The sequence below is a fragment of the Nymphalis io genome, chromosome 28, assembly GCF_905147045.1.
Source record: "Nymphalis io chromosome 28, ilAglIoxx1.1, whole genome shotgun sequence".
In the NCBI taxonomy this organism is placed as follows: Eukaryota; Metazoa; Arthropoda; class Insecta; order Lepidoptera; family Nymphalidae; genus Nymphalis; species Nymphalis io.
The window spans coordinates 4657089-4680322 of NC_065915.1; the positions used below are offsets into that span (position 1 = coordinate 4657089).

At 33.3% G+C, this 23234-nt stretch overlaps 1 protein-coding gene across 3 annotated transcripts in view; it reads left to right on the forward strand.

The window, feature by feature from the left end:
• The first annotated feature begins 19876 nt into the window (after positions 1-19876).
• The window catches only part of LOC126779060 (probable nuclear hormone receptor HR3), a 97880-nt gene continuing 94522 nt past the window's right edge, over positions 19877-23234 (forward strand). For 2 of the 3 annotated variants that reach the window (XM_050502853.1, XM_050502855.1), the window contains exon 1: positions 19894-20402. In XM_050502853.1, the coding sequence (XP_050358810.1) occupies positions 19937-20402 (466 nt within the window). In that variant the 5' untranslated portion in view covers positions 19894-19936. Of the gene's footprint in view, positions 20403-23234 lie in introns of all 3 variants that reach the window. The other variant, XM_050502852.1, reaches the window with a different exon arrangement.

Genomic DNA, 23234 nt, shown 5'->3' on the forward strand with positions numbered 1-23234 from the left:
ACAAACATGTTCATATTACTGTCTTGGGCTAGGTAGCGTAACAGCTGTGACGTCACAACAGGCTTCGCCGACTGGGTCGACGAGTGGTACCGTTGAGTTGAACGAACCCGCGCGTTTTGTTTACGCGGGAATTTAGAGTTCCGTAACTTAGATATACAGATTCACATTCTCACGCCAATCTTATACGAATTAAATATTTAATTTTCGAACGTTTTTTGCTCTAAAGCTTTAGATTAATTAATTTGATTAACGGTTAGTTGCGAGAACGTTATGTAAATTTTTTTTAATTACGAATTAAAGCCAAAGGAAAAAGCGAATTTAATTACTTTTTTATTTTCTTATTATACTAAGATACAGTATCAAGGCTGTATTTAAAAAAAAGTGATATATTTATATTTTTATGTAGTACTTAAAGCTTATTTTTTGGCAAGGGCCTATTCACCCCTCAGTTCTGTTTAAGGGAAATATGACTAATACAATACAATTAAATAATTTGTCTTTTACAATTTTCATCATAAGTAAGTTATATTCTAGTTGTAGTTTAGTAATCTTTATTATTTAAACTGAATCTACGAGAGGTTTAAAAGTTTTGTTCTTCGTCAAAATTATGTATCAATTTTAAAACGCATATTTATAAATTTAGGTACAGATTTTTTCCTATAAATTCGAATTTCAGTTCAAACATACAACACCCCCGGTAAGCATGTCATAGCCCTTGGTCTTGCGCCTGATTTGTGTTTATGCACACACTTGTGTAGTATTTTCTTGCGCAGTTGGCAGTTCCTTTGAGAATGTCCGCCGCGGCTGGATTCAGTCAGAAGGACATCATTTTACTGTGAACCTTATATTTACATATCTCAATAGTTCGGCCCTGGCTTTCGATCTAGTATGAATCAAACGTCAGAAGCAGTTTCATCACAAACAACCAATTTTCATTAAAAATATTTTTATTTGTATTAATATACATTTTTTGAATTATTTTATTTAAGAATGAAATATTAAGATGAAGAGCTGTAACTTGAACTGTAACTCATGTTTCAGCTTATATAAAAGTTTCTTGGTTACACAATCAAATGTCTGACATAATTAACTTTACTTGGTTGTAGGGCTTTGTGCAAGCTCATCTGGTTCAGCATCACCCACTCATCAGAGCGCGACAGCAGTACTTAGTATTGTTGTGTTCCAGTTTCCAAGGGTCAGTAAGCTAGTGTAACTACAAGCACGAGGGACATAACATCGTAGTTCCCGAGGTTGGTAGCGCATGGCGATGTAAGAGATATTTATTGCAATGCCAATGTATATGGGTGGTGGTAACCACAGAATAGACAAAATTATTTTGCGATTGTTCCCAAGCATCGTATATCTAAGATTTCTAAGAAGCACCTCTAATAAAACTGAATGGCTCACAATGAACAGTTGCTCACAAGTAGTATTAACGAGAAGTCGATTTAGAATAATTTCCTCAACTATCTCACTCTGATATTGCTTCATCGCTGTTTTCAGTGTAAAAGTACTACATTTAAAAAAGTATGATAATATAAATTGAACTTCGATGTAGCTTATTCCATTACGTTGCTCCAATGCTCATGTGTCAAGCCATCATCCGACACGATGTAGGTCCCCCCCATATGCCCACACGATATTTCTTTATCACGTGACACTACGTGATTTGAACCTTTTATTATGCTTTACGTTCTAACCACGTTGCTATAACGATGAGTCAAGTTATATATACATGGGTTCAGTATATATTATATATAATGATCGGTTGCATCTGTTCGAACATTTGAATAAGTAAATTATTTTATTATGAATTTAAATTAAATTCTGGTTAACTATAGTTGTCTTCTTTTTCAGCTCGCAAGCTGCCATAGTTAAGCTTATTTAATCGTGACTCGGATCTCTCTGGAATCTGGAATCTCCGGAATATATTATTAATTATATGCCACGGTTACATGTGTAAGCCGAAATGGCCCAGTGGTTAGAATATGAATCATAACGAAGATTGCGGATTCAACGTCGGGCAAGCACTGAATTTTCATTTGTGTGAATTCATCTTGTGCTCGGAGGTTGAAGAAACCATCGTCAACATACCTGCTTGTTTGTGTCATTGCCTCACGTGTACCCACCAAACCGTATTAAGCAGCGTGAGTGATAACTTTATATCACACATGTATGTATGTTTTCTCTTTGTTTTTATATCAAACATCTCAGCCGAAAGACGTCCACTGCTGGACAAAGGCCACCAAGGATTTCCATTTCGGCCGGTCTTGCGCTGCCCGCATCCAACGGCTTCCCGCGACTCTTTCGATGTCTTCGGTCCACCTTGTAGGGGGCCTGCCCACGCTGCGTCTTCCGGTTCGTGGTCGCCACTCGAGAACCTTTCTGCCCCAGCGGCCGTCAGTTCTACGAGCAATCTGCTCCGCCCATTGTCACTTTAATTTAGCAATTATCAAACATAATATATGAAAATCTTGTTTTTTTTTTGAATATATTAATATATTTTTTAATTCTTGACACCCATAAGCCTTTTCAGCTTGTTTGGGTTCTAAGGATTAGAAACTAACCTAATTTGAATCTTTAAAAATTTTCAAAGGTTATTTTATTTCTAATTTAAATTGTTTTATATCCGTAATAGCCTGTGCCTTTGAGGAGAAGGTTTGGAGCTTATTCCAACACGCTGCGCGGGTGCGGGTTGGTGGAATACACATGTGGCAAAATTTCAGTGAAATTAGACACATGCAGGTTTCCTCACGATGTTTTCCTACACCGTAAAGCACAAGATGAATTATAATTAAACACATGAAAATTCAGTGGCGCTTACCCGGGCTTGAACCCATGATCATCGGTTAAGATTCACGCGTTCTTACCACTGGGCTTACCATTTAGGTTATTCTAATACAAATGTGTCTTAATTTCATCTGACACATGCAGGGGCAAATTGTACTAACGAATTGTCACTTTATCGCAATCGAATCGAAGCGTGATCGTTGCCATTTATCCGTTTTCCTATTCTTTAATTTAATTATCGACTATTGCCATAAATGTTAACAATTAAGTTGGATTTTGACATAACGGTATATGTTAACGTATCGTTTCGGTTTCGATTCGAATAAATGTAGATTATTCAAAGTTGGATCGGAATTGAATCGGGAACGTATTGTTATCGTATTAGTAGAATTGGACCCTGATTCGTCACCGCAAGAAGAAACACAGCTCACATTTCATGAATATTTGGCCAAATGGACCACCTGATGGTAAGTGGTCCGCCCATAAACATTGGCGCTGTAAGAAACATTAACCATACTTAACCAATGCACCACTAACCTAGCGAACTAAAATGTTACGTCTCTTGTGTCTGTAATTACACTGGCTTACACGGCCTTCTAACCGGAACAATATTAAATAGCCCTCTTTAGCGCTGGAATAGGTGAGCACAAGGTCCTACCACCAAGTGCCTCTTTCTACATTTTCTCTTCTTTAAGTATCAAGTTCAAGTTTATTGTACGTATACATATGTAGTATAGTAAATGCAAATACTAGACTTCATATTGAAATTTAGAAATTGCATTATTTTCTATATACTGATTGATTTTTCTGACCAGTCTTTTAAAAATATATAAGCATGCATAACATAGTATCTACGAGTTCTAACTATATAGACCAAGATTCGTTGATAGTCGAGTGGTTGTGACAAGGAGTCAGCAATTCATCGGATCCTCTATACAAATAAAAGCCTTTCCATGTACTAACATTCTTGCCAACTCTCGAACCGATCATACTTCGTACAATTAAATATATTTTCAGTTCTCTGGACTAAATGTAATATATTAAAAATAAAGAAATCTCCTACGAATAATTGACGCAGCTATTCGTTATTTGTGAAGTAATTCGATTTGTATAATATGAACAAAGTTTGACTATTAACCGATATTTCAAAATGGCGAAAACTAATACCAGCTCTGTTTCAGTTTCAGAACCGTTATTACTCCAAATTTAAAATGTTTTACTTAAAAACGGAATAAACATATAATTTAACATAAGATATGAATGTTTTCAATTCAGAATGATGATGAAGTCGATGTTAAGGGACTGATATTCATGAGGTATAATAGAATACATGTGTGCACAACACAGGTGCAATCTTTCCCTTACTCTCATAATCCGATTGGACAAAAAAAACACGCAGGACCAAAGACTTTACGATAAAAACTATCAACTTCCAAATTCCTGAATGGTATTGATATTTTATTAAAAAAAAAAACCAAATAACATTTTTCAGACAAAGTTCTGGAACTTTCATATCTCCTAATACTCCGACGCTCCGTAGTGGAAATCTATCGAGAACAGAAGAACAATGAATCAAGGACGGAGGAGGAATAATCTGATCTCGAAGATCAGAAACCCTCACAGCTATTAAGGAAATAAAAAACGAAGGTCTCCATATTGAATTGCTCAATCATTTACCCACTCAAGTACGTATTGTCCTATGAATGAACACAGAATCATCATCAGCATAGTCGCGGCCATGGCTGACAAGATGGTCGAATATTCCGACCCGCCAAGCAAGAAAGTCTTACTTCTATACCTTCCAACGAAAAATTTAACTACAAGTAATCTAGAACGAAGAAGCTCTACAACTTAATAAAAACTAATACAATATTTTTCATAACGTAAGCCTGCCTCTGCCAGAGCGATTATACTGCCAACAAATAAGCCTTATTTCTGTTTGTGTTTTTTAATTTGAAAAGTTTAAGAAATTATAATTTTATATTTAATATAAATAATTATGTGTAATCAATATTTCGACTTGCGGAAGAATCGGGAGCCTTGGTGCACATTGAATTCTTATCCCCTTTATTCAGACTTTGGGTAGCTAAGACGAGCTGGGTAAATAGATATATAATATTTTTTTTATTAGTGTGATAGTTATACATATGTCATTGTTTTTATTTAATTTTATTTCTCAAATTATAAACGAAATTCCTTATTTTATAATAACTCTATTAAGTGCAAGTTATTTTTATTTTTATAAAACATAAAAAGTAGATTAAGTGCATAAGATACAAATACAATTGTACGCAAACAAATTATTATTATTTATATGAATAATATTAAAAAGCTAATTTATATATAAAAACAACACTACAACAACCAACACAACAAGATATTACAATTATTTAATTATTTTAATGTAAACTTTAGTTGATATAGATAAAGTAGGATGGCGTTTAATTTTTAGGTTTCAATTTAATGAAACTTATGAAGGTAGATATTTGCGTCCTTATTTTAATATATAAATACTTTTTAAAATAACCTTATTTACCTTTCAACCTTCTCAAAAGTAATGACTTTTAAAAATCATTAATAAATAAAAGATCATTGCAAATTAATTGCAAAAACTAACCTCAATAGACACGCATACTAAGAATCGATTGAACACCAATCGTCTAGAATCTGAAGATCCACAGAACCGGCCGCACCGTTACTGCTGGTATCACGAAAAAAAATTACAGTTAGCTCGAGTGCTGCCCGCGCCGCGGAACGAAAAAAGCACAAGCAGACTTCCTTGCACGTCACTTGGACGTGCGATTTGCCGCGCGTTTTGACATTGACAGTTCAAGTCGCGCCAAGTTTTTACTTTTTCAAAAAAGTGCCAGTGTTGTACTCTATGATATCGGTGAATAATATGGAGTTTGGATTATATTTTAGTGTTGATTGGTGATTTTTTTTTATCTTGGAGGATTTTTTGCGGACAAAATGCCGAGCACTATACGAGGTAAGATTTGAAGTATTTATATTTAAATTAAATCTATACATTATTACAAGTAAATATATTTATTGACAATACGTCTAAAAATAAAAATAAATCATAGCTCACCTCAGTGTGCAAGAGATAAAAAAATTAATAGATTTATTATGTTAATAGCAAAAAATATAGTAATTCATCTATAACATATTTGCATTTTATCCGCTGAACAGCGGTAATATTTCTATATTAAGGTGAATGCACTTCGTGTTGACGGAAACAAAAGTGTACACAGATAAAATTTGAATTTCATTCCACAGTAAAGTTGTTGATTATAAAACCAAATTTCGTCACTTTCAATCATACTTATATTGGCGCCATTGTTTAAAATTTGAATTGGTTTTGTCGATATGTCAAAGTTTTAAGGTACTTTTATATTCTATCAAACTTAAATGCAATGCAAAAATATTAATATTATGTTGGCTGTAAAAAAGTTGACATTCGTCGTTTAATATAGCGTATTTTTTTTAATCTTACAAAACTTAAAAGCCAAATCTTCGCAACCAGATGTTAAGCGTTAAACATTAGCGAATGCCGGTCATTGACCTGCAATAAAAAAATGAGTAATACATTTTCGAGAGATATTCAGGTAATTTAAAATTTGTAATAAATGTAAGTGCTTTCCACATGAAATCCGTTAATACGATTATTTTGTTTTATAAATAACAAATATTCATAAAGTAGATTACTCTTAAATATCAAAATTAATTTATATTATAAATTAATAATTGTGCGTAGTAGAACGTATACTAGATAAATTCAATGTTTTAATCACAAGATAAATAACAGATTTTCTTGGAATAGCTTTTAATTTTTCATTTAAACCATTTTTTTCATCATAATTGCTTACTGTTTCATTGACACTATAATATTTTGATATATTATATTATTTCGATTACATAATGTATTGATAAATAAATAACAGAACGTGTAACAGATCATTGGGAAGAATAATTGAGTTAATTCCCGAGGATAGCGAATTCTCATTCCGCGTTGGATTGTTTTAAAGAATACTGTAGAAGTTCTTTGTAGTATTTACTACATACATATTGCAATAATTATTTGTCGTATAAAGGGGCTTGAGCCAAGGTACTTACAAAGACAAATTCCATGCTAGGCTTTAGAACTGTTGTATTTCCAATCGCTAAAAGCTCGGAATGTAGATTCTAGTAAGAAGAACCGGTAAGAAATTCATTAGTTACTCTTTTTCTTAAAGATCAAAATCAGCGAATACACTTTATTTAATTTAATTTGCCTAAATGCTATCTATATTTTATCTATCTACATGATCGCGTATAGAGCTTTAAGTTTTTAATTGATAAATGGATGATTTACGGTATTTTATTACAGATAAAAGATAGATATTAATATTACACTTAAATTGTATGTTATGTATGTATTTTATAAATCCTGTTATAATTGTTTTCATACGAATTGAGTTAGTTCACTGGACCGCAAATTAAACTACAATAATGTTGTTTTTTGTTTAATTAACAAAAAGTATCCTTTATTCTATTTCCTGTCATAATCTACCTTTATGGCCAAATTTCGAATTAATCAGTTATTTGAATAATATATAAAAGATATAAAATAAATCCGATATAAAAGACTAACTATTAAGTTTTTAGCCATTTGTATTTCTGAACCGACACCAATGTGTCATTTAAAGTTTTTTTTATTCTATCCTTTTGGATAAGCAAAAGTATTAAACAATACAGTCTTAATTAAGCCCAAATCAATTTGCTTAGTCTTTGCATATCCTACGTGAAATTGACGAAATAAGCTTTCAACCCACAACTAAATTAAATCAAATCATTAAAATGCCATAACAGATTCATAAAATGATCAAAGTAATAAAAGTCGCGTTGAATGAAATTTGAATTTCGATGTATAAAACTGTTCATTCTGTAACTTTCGTTTAATACGATAGGTATTTAAATAAAAAAAAAAACATCAATTAAATTGATGCAATGATAGCGGGTGAGTGAACTTAAAAAAAAACTCAAATAACGGACATAATATTATGACGGTTTTTTAATTTCGTTGCTAAAACATCCGTATATAATGTAAATAGTTGGTATATACGAGTGTATGTATTTTAGAGTATTCGTATTAAAGTACTTGAGTATGATTTTTTCTGTGACCGAATGAATGAATGAATATACAACAAAATAATTTAATTCTCACAAAAATGTTTTAATCATAAAAAAGAAAAATACTCATATTCTATTTAAATTTGGAATCGCACAGTTTACATTTTGAAGTCACTGAAATTGGTAGCTCGGACTTTATAATAAGTAATTAGAATAATAAGTAATTAGAATATTTTTATATAACTGTGTATATACTTTGTAACAGTAGCCTATGTTAAGAATTAGTGCGCCATGAGCACAAAAAATCGTTCAGCACTGAAATCGTAGGAAAAAAGAGTAGATAGGGTGCTGTGTCAAAACGGGTTGGTTGATTAGGTAGGTTCTTCAAGTTCCTATACAAAAGTCAAATAAAAATAACAAAAAGTGGGTAATAATTGTGATAGGCGCCTAGCCTGCCACTATAAGACCTGCCGCCTCGTGGACGTACCCAATTGCCGAAAGGGTGAAAACTCCACTGCTTTGTAAGGATGTAAAAGCATTGTAGACGTTAAAAAACTAACAATAATGTGTTTACATAAGAACTATGACTGAAAAATGTTACATAAATAAGCAAATGCAAAATCTTCAAAGTGACCACTGAACCGAATTTGATGAAATTTGGTATGAAGCAAACCCTACGCGGGCGTAATTTTTTTTTTTTTTTTTTATAGAATAGGAAGGCGGACGAGCATATGGGCCACCTGATGGTAAGTGGTCACCAACGCTCTTAGACATTAGCATTGTAAGAAATGTCAACCATCGCTTACATATCCAATGCGCCACCAACCTTGGGAACTAAGATTTTATGTCCCTTGTGCCTGTAATTACACTGGCTCACTCACCCTTCAAACCGGAACACAACAATATCAAGTATTGCTGTTTTGCAGTAGAATATCTGATGAGTGGGTGGTACCTACCCAGACGAGCTTGCACAAAGCCCTACCACCAGTATAATTAATAATATACAATTTTTCTTGTTACTACTAGCTTATAGTTTTAAATTTTATTATTAGCGATGTTATATTTCGCCAAACTTTTTTTTAAAATGTTTTTGAAGCTGTAGCCGGTAGTAATCTGCCAAGGGTTTCAATTGTATTACAAGGTTCTGTTAAGTACCTTAATATAGTTCTGAGCACGATCCATACAGCCTAATAATTGTTATAATAAATTTAAGCACTTGAAAACTCTAATATTCTCATTTTATTTATTTATTTAGGATTACCATTACATACAGTAATAATTAAAAAATAAATAAATTTACAATTAGGTATAAGGTTGCCATACTTATCAAGTATATGTTTTACTTACAAACGTTGTTTAGAAGATGTTTAATTAAACACTATTTCTTTCTTTCTATTATCATTGATTTGACATATGAATGAAAAAGACTAATTATTTCACTAATCACTACCTTTTGGGTAGTATATTTTAAGTAAAGCCGTATAAGTTTTGTTTTCGTATAGAATCGGTAATGTGCGTATGTGAAGCCAGGATCGCACGCTAGTGTTACATACCTCCAATAGTCCGGGTCAATTCTACGGTTGAAAAAGCGATAGTTTTGCGATACGGCCCTGTGTACCGTTGCCACGTCCCTTTCTTCGTGACGTAGCGTACGGTATATAGTGATGTCCGCGCCTTGATGATACTATCGATATGTGTATTGAATAATAATGGTGTGACATAGATTTTTTTATGAGTTTCTGCTTTACTGTTCTTGGGGAAGATCATTGAATTAATAAACAACTAATTGAGTATTGAGTTATTACTTAACGAATATCGAAGGATGATGTTAAAGCTATAAATTTAATAAACAACGTTGAGGTTTATTTTTTGCTGATCCAGGTTTTCGACTATACGTTAATTTTTTAAATATAAATAGTTTTTTTGTAGTTATACCTAAAGACATTCTTAAATTCGAACTTAACCTAAATAAAAAGTATCACAGAATATAAATAAATAAACAAACATAAAACATCGATAGTACTACACGTCCCTACAACGTGACGTCGCTAACGGTGCAGCCTCACCCACATACAGTGTAACTGTACTCCGTTACATGGTCGCGATCCGTGAGAGTCGAGAAAAAAAGCGAGACAGGTGTAGGCTGTATACCTTCAGGCATTTGCTCGTTTATGTTTTGACGTTTAAAAAATTAAATGTCAGTTTTCGCGGAAATAATTTAAGCTCAGTTTTTAGTTATTATTTTTATGAGCAAAAAAAAAATCATTTCATCCGTATCTATATATTTTATCTCTCTAAATAAAGAAAACAGTTATAGTTATTTGATCAAATTTTATTATACGCATCATGTAGACCTGTCTGTACATGTGGCTTTAATATGATTTATAGTAAAAATATACCAGTAATAAGTAATATTTATATTCTAAGATTATGACATATACGCTACAAAGCTGTAATTTATTTATTTTTATATGATTAAAACTCAACAGGCTTAACGAAATGACCTTTAACTTTTGTTGGCTGTAAGCTTTGTACCTTGGACTCAACATTGAAAGACGGACATTTTGGCGCGAAATATTTAAATTGAGAAACTGAATCTCTTTTGTGGAAAATGAAACGAAGTGTACATGCAGCCTATGTTTTGTGAATTGGACTGCACGTAAGAAATCAACAAAAATATTTAAAAAATCATAAGTTATAATTTAATTTCATAAATGTTATCAAACATATTTTAAGCAGTAACTATATTTAGTAATGAAAGAGATGGAACTTTAAATATATATTCTATATTTAAAAAGATTAATCAAACCCTTAAAACAGAGTGTTATTATGAAGTCGACTATAAAACTATTTTTATAAAACTTAACAGCCAATATCTTTATTTTAGAAATTAAAAATACAAATAATCGTAAAGCAGTAGAAACAATATTATTATGTTAATTGAAAAAAAAGTTTGTTGACCTATAACAATATCAAATGCATCGAGACGTTGAAATATTCTGATAAGAGTCTAGACGCATTCGACATTACAAGAAATGTCACGAGTAATGGCCGAAATAAACACTAAAAAAACACGCCATAGAAAAAAAAAACAAACGCTAGCATTAAAAATTCACTGTTTACAAAATACAAACAACATATTGCGTGACTGACTAACAATTACTTTTCAAAGGTTTCATATTTAAAAAATAAAATGTAAATAAGCAGAAGTTATTGACACTCGTTTCAGGCCCGCTGAATTAAAATAAATATATATTTTGCATAAGGATAGTAAAATTGTGAACGAAGTTAACTCCGAAACAACTATTAGCTTTCTCAAGAATTAAAAGGCTGCGAATACTATGGTAAATGTATGAAGACGACACATGTTACAGTTTTTTTATTTAAATAAAAATAGTACCCGTACTCGACGACGACGACTAAATAATCTATGCCTTGGTGCAACTAAAATCCATAAATTAAAAAAACTGATTGTACTTAAACCATTTAATAATTATAGAAATATTAACCGTCATGTTATAATACACCTCTATGTGCCAAGCTCTAATAGCGGTGGTGACTATTAACCATAAGTTGGCCCATTCGCTTATTTGCCTTCTTAAATGAAATAAACAATTAACTTAAAAATATATACAAACTTTGAGTTTAATAAAGATATTTAAAAGAAACCTCTTTTTTATTAAAAGATATTGTTGTAATTAATCTTGAAATACCGAATTTCCCATAAAAATTTTCACCCCATATTTTTTCTTTCTAAGGTAAACATTTCCTAAAATTCCATAGAAAAATAACTTCACTTGCGTCAACGATAATATATATAAATGTATTGGCTATGCCTCTCGGTTATACCCGCGTTCAATTTGGATTATATACGACTATTTCATATACTCTGATAAGTATTTTCTTGCAAACAATTATTACGTCCATTTACTTTTAGTATTTTAATAGAGGAACTTAGTATATTGCATTACTTAAGAGATTATATAACGTAATTATAAAAACTTCAACCGCATACGCCGAGATGGCCTAGGGGTTAGAAAGCGTGAATCTTAACCGATGATCGTGGGTTCAAATCCGGGCAAGCACCACTGAATTTTCATGTGCTAAATTTGCGTTTATAATTCATCTCGTGCTTGACGGCGAAGGAAAACATCGTGAGGAAACCTGCATGTGTCTATTTTCATTGGAATTATGCCACATGTGTATTCTACCAACCTGCATTGGAGCAGCGTGGTTTAATAAGCTCCAAACTTTCCTCAAAAGGGAGAGGAGGCCTTAGCCCAGCAGTGGGACATTAACAGGCTGTTACTGTTTACTGTTACAACCGCATACACTTGCTTTTTAATATAATATTTACTTGGAGAAGGCTCTATGAAGCTCGATATAAATAAATATAATATGGCGTAAATTAATAATTAAGTATGGTCACAGCGCATGCGTTATATACAAAATTATGTGAACTATGAAAAAGGGTAGAAAAATTATATGTGCGTTCTATATTTGTGCTTGTATGTCTTAACCTGTATGTGAGGAATGAAATTCTGCCTCATATATTTCAAACTACACCTGGCTTTCTCAAACAGGCCTTTGCCTATGTGTATTGTCTGTTACTCAAATTGTAAAAGTGTTGATAATACCAAAGATAAAAAAAAAAACTAAATGAAATCATAGCCTTACATTAATAGAGACCTAAAGTATAATTATATCGGCTCCATACAAAAGACCTTTGCCATCAGAAATAAAAAAGTGCGTTTTCAGCGCGTCACGATTGTTTGATTTATTTTCTTTCTTCGCTTTAGAAATTGTAGTTTGGTTATTGCGTCTGATTCCCTTTAGAATGTCGCAAAACACTTTCTTAGTGATAAATATAAACAACAATTAAATTTCATACCACCCGCATTGATGAATCTAAAAAAACTATATTTGAAACGCTGGAACGTAAATATTAAGTGGTGTATTATTAGCGACATCTTAACGTCTATTAATAAATGTTAGATTTTATTACGATTATTATGAATGTCCGTTGTTGATTCAACGAAAAAGTTCGTTCACCCCGACCGGTCTGACCAGCGACAACTTTTTAAAAGCACGCACATTATTCCGTTATGTTTGTAGAATATTATATTTTTACAGCTATTTTATGAAATGTACTTTTGAGAAAGTTGTTTCACTATTTTAACGGTTCCTTAAATTATTTTAGAAATATATAATGTTTTTTAATTATTAATTTATTGCCAATAAATAGTTACCACTTATTGCATGGATCGTTGGCAAATTTAAAAATAGGTTATTATTATAATAAACTTAGATGACCTTGTTCAATGGCCTAAGCTGTATGGCTTATACTATAACCTATAATACCTAACTGTTAACACGTACAAACGCATACAAAGCGTGACCCATTTAAAAAATACAGTTTCTTTTTTTAAATTCGCGGCGCATCCAACCTGTCAATGTCAGTTTGAAAATACCGTAATGACGGTGAATTGCGCAACGTTTCGGCGGTTCAATGAACGCGATTCGGCATTAACCGTTAGCTGGCGCACGTGACCACGATTGGTTTTACTTTTAAATTCGCAATTTAGTACCGCTATCGGTTAATAGATGGCTGCACGTTTCATTTAGACACGCTCGATTGGTGCTGATTTTTGGCATTATATTGTTACTGTAAAATACATGAGAATTTTACAACACGCAATATTAATTAACCAGTCGTAATTTTATTATTCAACAAAAGTTTTAGTGTATTCAACGAATTAAAATAAGATTTTTTGAATATCTTAATTAATCTTTTGCAGAAAAAAAAATAAGTTTCCTAAAATAATTACCACCTATATATATGTACTTTTAAACTAGACGTATAACAAGCCGAACTGAATTATATTTTGTTTTTAATTTAATTGTCTACTTCATAATTGTATATTAAGTTTTATGAATAAAGAGCATTCATTTACGACAATTAAAAAAAACTCTTACTCATGATTTTGTACTCATAGAAACATTTAAAAAATATGTCAAAGTGTGTTCGCATTAGAAAATTGTACAAAATGGCGCGGCCTTGAGGAGCTCCGCATAGCGGTGCTGTGTCACAACTACCATAGACAACGTTTATTTTGTTGCATGCTTTACGAATATCTGCATTGAGCCACTCCACTTTAAAACATACTGAAATACGAATGTATTTTATTATCTAATATGAATATCTTTCAAATCAAAACTTTTTAATAAATATATAAAATATGTTTGGTTGTTTGGTTGTTTTCATTACTATTATTGAGGAATTAATTATATATTTATACCTAAATATAAGTTGGTATGTTGCTACTTCATCGGAACTTGACTTGAAGAAGTGTTTATTAAATAGGAGAAGTTCAAAAAGATTGAAAAGATTTAATTTAGATAGAGATTACATTAAGTGGCCATTAACAAAAATAAGAATAATAAAATTAAGAAAACCATTTTTAATTGAAGTCTCTATACTTGTTTGGTGGTAGGGCTTGGTACCAATCCTGAGTAGGTACACCACTCATCAGTTATTTTACCGCCAAACAACAGTAGTATTGTTTGGTAATAAAACTACTCCCATTTCCCAATGGTTAATATTTTTACAGCGCCAATGTCTATGGGCGGTGGTCACCACTAACCATTAGGTGGCCTATCAGCCAGTCCGTCTATCTATTTCATTAAAAAATACTGTTATAATAAAGCTGAAGAGCTCGTTTGAACGCGCTAATCTCCGGAACTACCAGAATATTTCTAAAAAGATATTTGCGATAGTCCATTTATTGAGAAAGGTATATAAAGTCTATATGACATCACGCTATAATCCACGGGGTCAGTGACATTTAAAATGGGTAAAACCGCGTGGAGCAGTGAGTGCTACACAAAAAAATATTCCAAGCTTTTTCAGTTTAGATTTGATAAATAAAAGTGACATGCTTATTAATAGCTTACGTGAGGTGAAGATGAAATAATTTAAAGGTCAGAATGCATTTCTCGTAACAAACACAAGTTTAATAACTTTGTGTAGTTATTGATAAAGAATAAAAATAAATTGAGTCATTTATTTAAAATCAATAAACAAAATTTTATATATAATTCAAAAAGCGTGAAAGCGTACTTGTAGATTTTCTTGAATATCAGTCAAGAAGTCCCTTCAAGCCCTTAGGCTCAAGGCCCTCAACAGCTTCGAATAGCTGGTGTCGTATACATTCTCAATGTATCTTTGCTCAGCAGTTATGTGTAATTTAAAAATCGGCCTTACTTAAAAATTGTTTAGCGTGTGTGTGTGCTTAAACACTGATTTCTCTCTTTCTCTCGTCCTTGATTTCACATTCGAAAGAAGAGGACAGCATTGTTCGACTAATCGCGCGTAACAACATTTCTAGGTAAATAAACTTTGATTCAACAATGTTAAAAGATCCATCAGAATGACAATACGAAGTGTCACATCAGTTTTAAAATACTACCAAGTACTAAGTGTACCTATTTAGAACCTTTGTTTAAATATCTAGTAAGGTCCTCCAGACCGTTTTCGTCCACGGCGGCCAATCTCAAGAGAGATTAGCCAACTGCGCAAGAGATATTATAGTGCACAAGTGTGTGCGCAAACGCAGCACTCTCTATTCGCTAGCTCTCATAATCCGATGGGACGGGAATCCGACATGACCGGAAAGAGTTCACATGCAGGACCAACGGCTTTACATGCTTTACGAGGCATGGGAGTGTACACACTTCCATACCCCGGGGTGCTACTGAGAATTTTCTGAAAGAAAAACTCAATAACTTTTTATTGGCCCGACTCGGGAATTAAACCCCGGACCTCCGGGTCAGCGGCCTTATATCTAGCCATTAGACCAACGAGGCAATCAAATATTTAGTACCTATGGTATAATCAATGAAATTTTATTTTAAAAATGGCCTGTTATACTGATGTCATATACAGATGACCGGCCATTTATGATTTTCGCATAAGGGTTTCGTATTGTGCATTTGTCTTTGCACAATCATTTAGTACCTATTTGGTACCTAAGCATACATTATTATAATATTAGATCACTGACCCCAAAAATAAAGATTCATCATCATATCATCATCATATCAGCCGAAAGACGTCCACTGCTGGACAAAGGCCTCCTACAAGGATTTCCACGTTGGCCGGTCTTGCGCTTCCCGCATCCAACGGCTTCCCGCGACTCGTTCTAAGTCGTCGGTCCACCTTGTAGGGGGCCTGCCCACGCTGCGTCTTCCGGTTCGTGGTCGCCACTCGAGAAACTAATATAAAAAAATAAAACCTTATATAAAATAGTAAAATAAACTCCATTAGTTTCATTAAAAATATTTCATTTACTAAAAAGTAAAGAAAATAAATATAAAAGGAAATACCAAAATTATTTATCTTAATAATAATAATAATGTCATCCAGATCGATTTCGTCCACGACGGTTAAAAGAATATTATTTATTTTACGGTATAATTAAAAAATAATCGATATTTTTTTTTGCTGATAAAATACTGTCACTTTGTCATTCCAATGCAAGCTGTTAAAAGAGGGTCATGTTTACAAGCGAATTTGAAAGCCACTGGTATTAGCTAGTATTGTTTAAAATGAATTCGCGATAGTTTTAAGTCTTACAACAAACATACAAGTAAAAATATATTATTTAATGAGCGAAAATGAAAGAAATCGTAATAGCCGTGTTTACCGTGGGTTTCCTTGTTTTGGACCGTTAGATAATAATGTTACGTAATATGAATAAAGAAGCGTCAGCAAAAAAAAATTTGAATACAAACTTTTGTTTCCAGCTTTGGTCGTTTGGGTATCATTAGTTTTTTTAGCTTATATTGGACGTAAGTGTAAATTGACATAACATCTAAGTTCAAAAGGTTGGTGGCGCATTGGTGATGTAAGCGATGGTTAACATTTCTTACAATGCCAATGTCTATGGGCGTTGGTGACTACTTACCATCAAGTGGCCCATATGCTCGTCCGCCTTCCTATTCTATAAAAAAAAATCATTCATTCAGCAAATCATTTCAGGGTTCATTTCAACCCAAAAAAAGTTTAAAGGTTATTATTACACGATCTCACTTATCATTAGTGCTCTTGAGCTATGCTCAGAATATCTTAAAAGTATAAGATGAGAAATGATATTCGGGTAAGAATTGGAGCTTACGACATAGCTTGGAAAATTAGCTGACTGATGTGACAATGGGCGCATACATAAGGGTCTGGTCAAGTACGTCGAGGGTTTGATAGCCGTTGGCAAATGAGTCTGGGAAAGATCGCATTTCAACAAACGGAACGGACGCTCTCCAGTCAGGTGGACCAATAACTGAAGGTGGGACCCGAATTGATGTGCTGGGGATGAAGCATTTGGTTTTGAGAGACGCATATGTCTAGCAGTGGATTGCTAATCGCCATTATAAGGCAGCATCCAAACTGGAACAGAGCATTACAAATTATTGATGTTTGATTATACCTGGTGACTAGGACCTGGTCACCACTCGTGAAATAAATTAGATAGAAATAGATAGACAAAGTCGATAGCGTCGATCGGTTATCCCAAAATTAACATCTATATAAAGATGCCGCGCGATTTCAAAATAGCAAATTATGTCACGAGGTAACGTTAAAATCAAAATAAATTAATATTTTTTGTATTTTAACTATTATTATATAACTAAGCCGAGATGGCCCAGTGGTTAGAACGCGTGAATCTTAACCGATGATCGTGGTTTCAAACCCGCGCAAGCACCTCTAAATTTTCATGTCCTTAATTTGTGTTTATAATTCATCTCGTGCTTGATTGTGAAGGAAAACATCATGAGGAAACCTGTGCATGACCATGTGTCTAATTTTACTCCAAAGTAGAGGCCTTAGCCCAGCAGTGGGACATTCACAGGCTGTTACTGTACTTTATAACACTATGTTATGTTGTATATACTTATTATTTGACATGTTACGATTCGATACTTGGTATGTACATCAAATAAAGTACATAAATATATACTTCGTTAAAGTTTTACGAGAATATTTTAATCGGCATTTTACAGTTATATAAACTACTCGTCCCGACTTAGTAACAGCCTGTAAATGTCCAACTGCTGAGCTAAGGCCTCCTCTTCCGTTTTGAGGAGAAGGTTAGGAGCTTATTCCACCACGCTGCTCCAATGCGGGTTGGTGGAATACACATGTAGCAGAATTTCGACGAAATAAGAGACACAGGCAGGTTTCCTCACGATGTTTTACTTCACCGAAAAGCACGAGATGAATTATAAACACAAATTAAGCACATGAAAATTCAGTGGTGCTTGCCCGGGTTTGAACCCACGCTCATCGGTTAAAATACACGCGGTCTTACCTCTGGGCCATCTCGACTACATAAATATCCGTAATACATAATATAACTATCGGTTTACGGGGCGTCAGTAAGGTTCCTGCATACATGATTTTCATCAATCATCGTCGTATTTCAGTCAATTTACCTCAATAAATTATACACATAAGCATTCACGAATTACTCCGTCCATTGGTGAAAGACGTATAAAATTCTCAAATCTTTGCAGCGGAGGAATTATCTCCTAATCTTCCCCGCAAACGGAAAAGAGGCAGTCCCAGCTGTAGGACATTGTGAATTTGACTTTACATTTTTTATTGTTAATTTATATTGATCACAAAATTTGATTTTGGCTTTAAGAAATAATATAATAATATTAGCACTTGTATGTATTTTAAGACATAAAAATTATTTTAATTGATAATTTAATAAGGGTTGAAAATATATTTTTATATATAAAAGTATATCGGTCTTAGAAGTGTTAAAAAGTTCAATAAAATCGGACTTTGTTAAGTAACAAGTTCGATACAGCCTCAGTACATTTTCAGAAACTTTCAAACCACATCGATTAGTTACAATTAAAAAAAAAAACCTTTTTTTACTGACCGTACCAACGCCAGGCCCCGGGAACCGACATAAATTCGATTATATGTTTTTCGTCATTCCCGAACGATCGAAGGAGGGAGTGAGAGGAGTGGGCGTTAGATAGAGACCTGTGACTGTGTTCTGCGCATGCGTAGGCACGTGTCGCCGAATGGAAAGGCTATACACGAGCGGTTCTTGTAGGGATAAATCGTGAGATAGGGTAGGTGAATTCTATATAACTGAACAAATAAGGAAAACGTTTTACAGTTAAATTATGAGTAATATATATCCTTGTATATAATAATTTGTGTTTGCTAAGCATTAATGTTTTGTTACACAAGTTAATCGGATAATAAGATCGTGGAATGTGGTATCAAGTTTATGATGAGTAACATTAATATTAATTAAGTGTAAGGAATATAATTGACCTGTAAACTTTTGTATTATTACTAAAATTTCATTTATATCATTCATAAATTACTTCCCAAAAATTTCATAAGATATATCAAAGGATCAATTCACGGAAGTGTTCTACGTTGGTGCTACGCTGCGCGTCGTAGCGCTACGCCTCGTAGGCCTCACAGTGGCTACGACCGACGGCCGCGTCCGCGGACCGCGTTCCTAAAATATAGGACACTGTGTCAATGTGTCCCTAGTGCGCCCACACGCCAAACAAAACACTACGCGCGCGCCCTACACTCGCCGCAGCTGGAAAACGCCAACAATGTGACACACGGTGCCTCTTTACAACCATCACTGCCATTATTAAAATCGAAAGCCACGCACAAAGAATCTATATAAAAAAATTAGGATGTTGACCCCTGACCCACTTACGATGCATCTGCGCGCTGCAGTGCAGTGACAACAACGTACGGTGACCGTCGGTGATCGAGAGTGTGATAACTGTGTTCATTAGATAAGAGTACTCGAAATTATATTAGAATAGTACGCGCAATAATATCCCCGACTGATTTATAAGTCTGATCGCTTCTAGCTTCGAATGTAAGTGTTGTGTGTAACATCGATAATATTGTATATCGACATACAAAATGGCGGGCAATCGGGACAATACCCTCGAGGGGCAGCTGACTCACGTCATCCAGCACCACATGTCCCAGCCCGGCACGGAGGCCCAGGTGAGCGTCCACCAAGTACAGAACCCGTCCGGTAGCGGAAAACGTCACCAGATAATTATCGATATTAAGCAGGATATCGATATGGACGAGTTATCGACTCGGTCCCTCGCGGAGAGCGTCATGGAAACACTAGGGGCGCGATCGGCAGCCGTTTACATCGACAATTCTCAAGTACAGGTTGAGAATTCTGAAATGGAATCATTGACAACTGTCAATGTTATTGTCGCCAATGATTTGAGCCAAACAACGCCAAGTCCCCAGATCGAAGAGACTGAAATTGTTGAAGAGACCCCGCCAGCTGAGAGTACGGGTATCTTGCCCGGGAATAGAATAGCGGTCGATCGTATTGTTGAGATGACGAATGCGGCGAACACATCGACTGAAACATCGACATCTACAACTCTATCGATAACGACTGTGGCCACCACTACTGCGTCAGGTAAGTTAGTATATTTTAGTGCACTAGGATTTATTGAGGGGCCTTTACGAATTGCAAGGCTTTATTTTAAGGATCAACAGTTTGTTTTCTATTAAAGTTTATGATTAAGTCTTTCTTTATACTTTAATATGAAAATACATGTAATAAGGACCAATGGCGTATAACTTGATATATGTATTATAATAAGAAGCTTAGCAAGTTGCTTCTTATATTTCATTTATAATATAATATAATAAACATAAATCGTTATCGAAACAAATATCAATTTTTTTCGTTATTAAAATTTGGTTTTAAAACCATTATCATATAAAGAAAAAATATAGATACCGCGCCCAGCTTTTCCGAAATAGGAAAATACATTTAACATTATAAAACAAAATTATCATTAAAATCGATTTAATAGTTAATTTCATGTAAACAAATACATATATATATATATAATATATATTTATTTATATACAGCGGCGTCTGTATCAATAATTCAAAGTGGGGTGTGACAGAGGGTGGCGGGGTATCGCCTTTATTACGTCAGGTTGCATATATGTACATACTCATATACTATACGTTTTGTTTTACCTGATTGCAAAGAAGAGGTTATTGATTTCACATGTCTTATAATAGCTGCTTTGTCGCTTTACTGATATAAATCATTGATTTTAAATTGTATATATATATATGTACACATTTTCTTTTTTTTTTCAGCATTTTAACAAACGTATTTTAGTATTATCAGCTTTTTCTAACATTTTAGAAACATTACATATCCGTTATCGCATATTGCTTATTATATAGACTATTTGTTACCAGATTAAAAAATAAATCAATATGATTAAACAACAAATATATCTGGCGATTAACTTTTATGTTATTATATATAGATATTATCGTCAGATATGTTACAAAATAATATCAAAAAAGTTTTTAAGGTTTTTTTCCGATTTTTACCCCTTTGTCTGTGCTAGTTCTTCTTAAAAGACAATGTAACATTAATGCGTAAAAATAGTAGGTCTATCTTTATTACAAATAAATCAAAATATTATTTATTCCAGAAAGTTCTTATAATTACTTTTGAAAAGACCTACTGGTTTAAACTGACTGATAACATTATAAAAGTCACTATTAATAAATTAAAAATATGCGTTATGACGAGTCGGTTGGCGTGGTTGGTGAATGCTTGCCATTCACGCAGAAGGTTGTGGGTTCGATTCCCACCCAGGACAGATGTTTGCGTGCATGAACATGTCTGTTTGTCCCGAGTCTGGGTGTAATTATCTATATAAGTATGTATTTACAAAAGAAAAATAGTATATGTAGTATATCAGTTGTCTGGTTACCATAGTACAAGCTCTGTACAAGCTTAATTTGAGATCAGATGGCCATGTGTGAAAAATGTACCAAGATATTATTATTATCATATAATAAACATAATAAACATTGTACTATAAATAGCTTCTTTTATTATAGCATCGTAAAAACAAAATGGCGGACGATATATATTGAAGTACAGTATGGAAATTTACGTATTTATTTTAAATTTTTAATGTGAAATAGGAATGATCAAATTTATATCATTAGCAAAGTACTGTATCATAGATAATAAATAATAAGTTTCAATATATGTACAGATTAAAACAGCATTTATAATAATACTTTCATTTTGTTTTTACTTATTTAACTTGGACTGCGAATAGATGTGGAAAAAGGACATTTTTTTTTATTATTATTACATCAACTTTGAAATAAATTTATATACTTTTTCAAACTTAAGTACATTTTTATAAAATACAAAATTAAAATAAAATACACATTGTAATTATTATTTAAACAATTGTAAGTGTAAATTGATACCACTTGACGTATGACGGACTTTATTCTAACTTTACGGGCTTCCTTAAAACCTTGAAGTGGTTGAATACATGATACTTGAAATAACAGTCTATACCTAAAAATTGGTCTCTCATAATTATACAAACATATTTATTATTAAAATGTTTTTTTTTTTTTAATTTAATCATTATATTAAAACGAATGAACGTGTATTAGATTTTTATGTTACCAGCACTAAAAACGTGAGCAAAAATTTTTTTTTTTTAGTATCCTTGGTAATTATTCACACACGGCCATCTGATCTCAAACTAAGCAAAGCTTGTACTATGGAAACCAGACAACTGATATACTACTTTTCTTTTATAAATTCTTACTTATATATATATATACTTACATATAATTACACCCAGACTCGGGACAAACAGACATGTTCATGCACACAAATGTCTGTCCTGGGTGAGAATCGAACACACAACCTTCGGCGTGAAAGGTAAGTGTCTACCAACCACGCCAACCAGCCCGTCATTTCAGCTCATTGGATTGTGTGGAACTGCCTTCTTATTCAGTTTGACCGAGACATCCTAATAGATGAAAAATAAACGCTTGTAAAAAGATCGTCACTTACGTCTGACGCGATAAATTAAAGAACTAACGAATGGTTTTTCATACGGTTTTGAGCAATGGACGGCCTGAACTACGAATAAGGTTTCGGTGTAAATTGTATTGAAGGTGTTGGAAAAAAAATCATGTCACTTACGAGCTTCACTGGCGTGCAATAACTAACCAATAGAATCAGAGAGTATTACGATATAAAATTTTATAGACCCTTATTATACCAGTACTCATACAGTGCTACTCGTCCGGGCTTCGCTTGCAAAGTAAAAATTTAAAAAGTCGCTGAATCTTAAAAACCTCGAGAGATGGAGAGGGCCTTTGAAGTTGGGAAGATTGTATAAAAAGTATATTTGAGTATGATGGAGGGGCATATTTACCCTCCGCTTGATC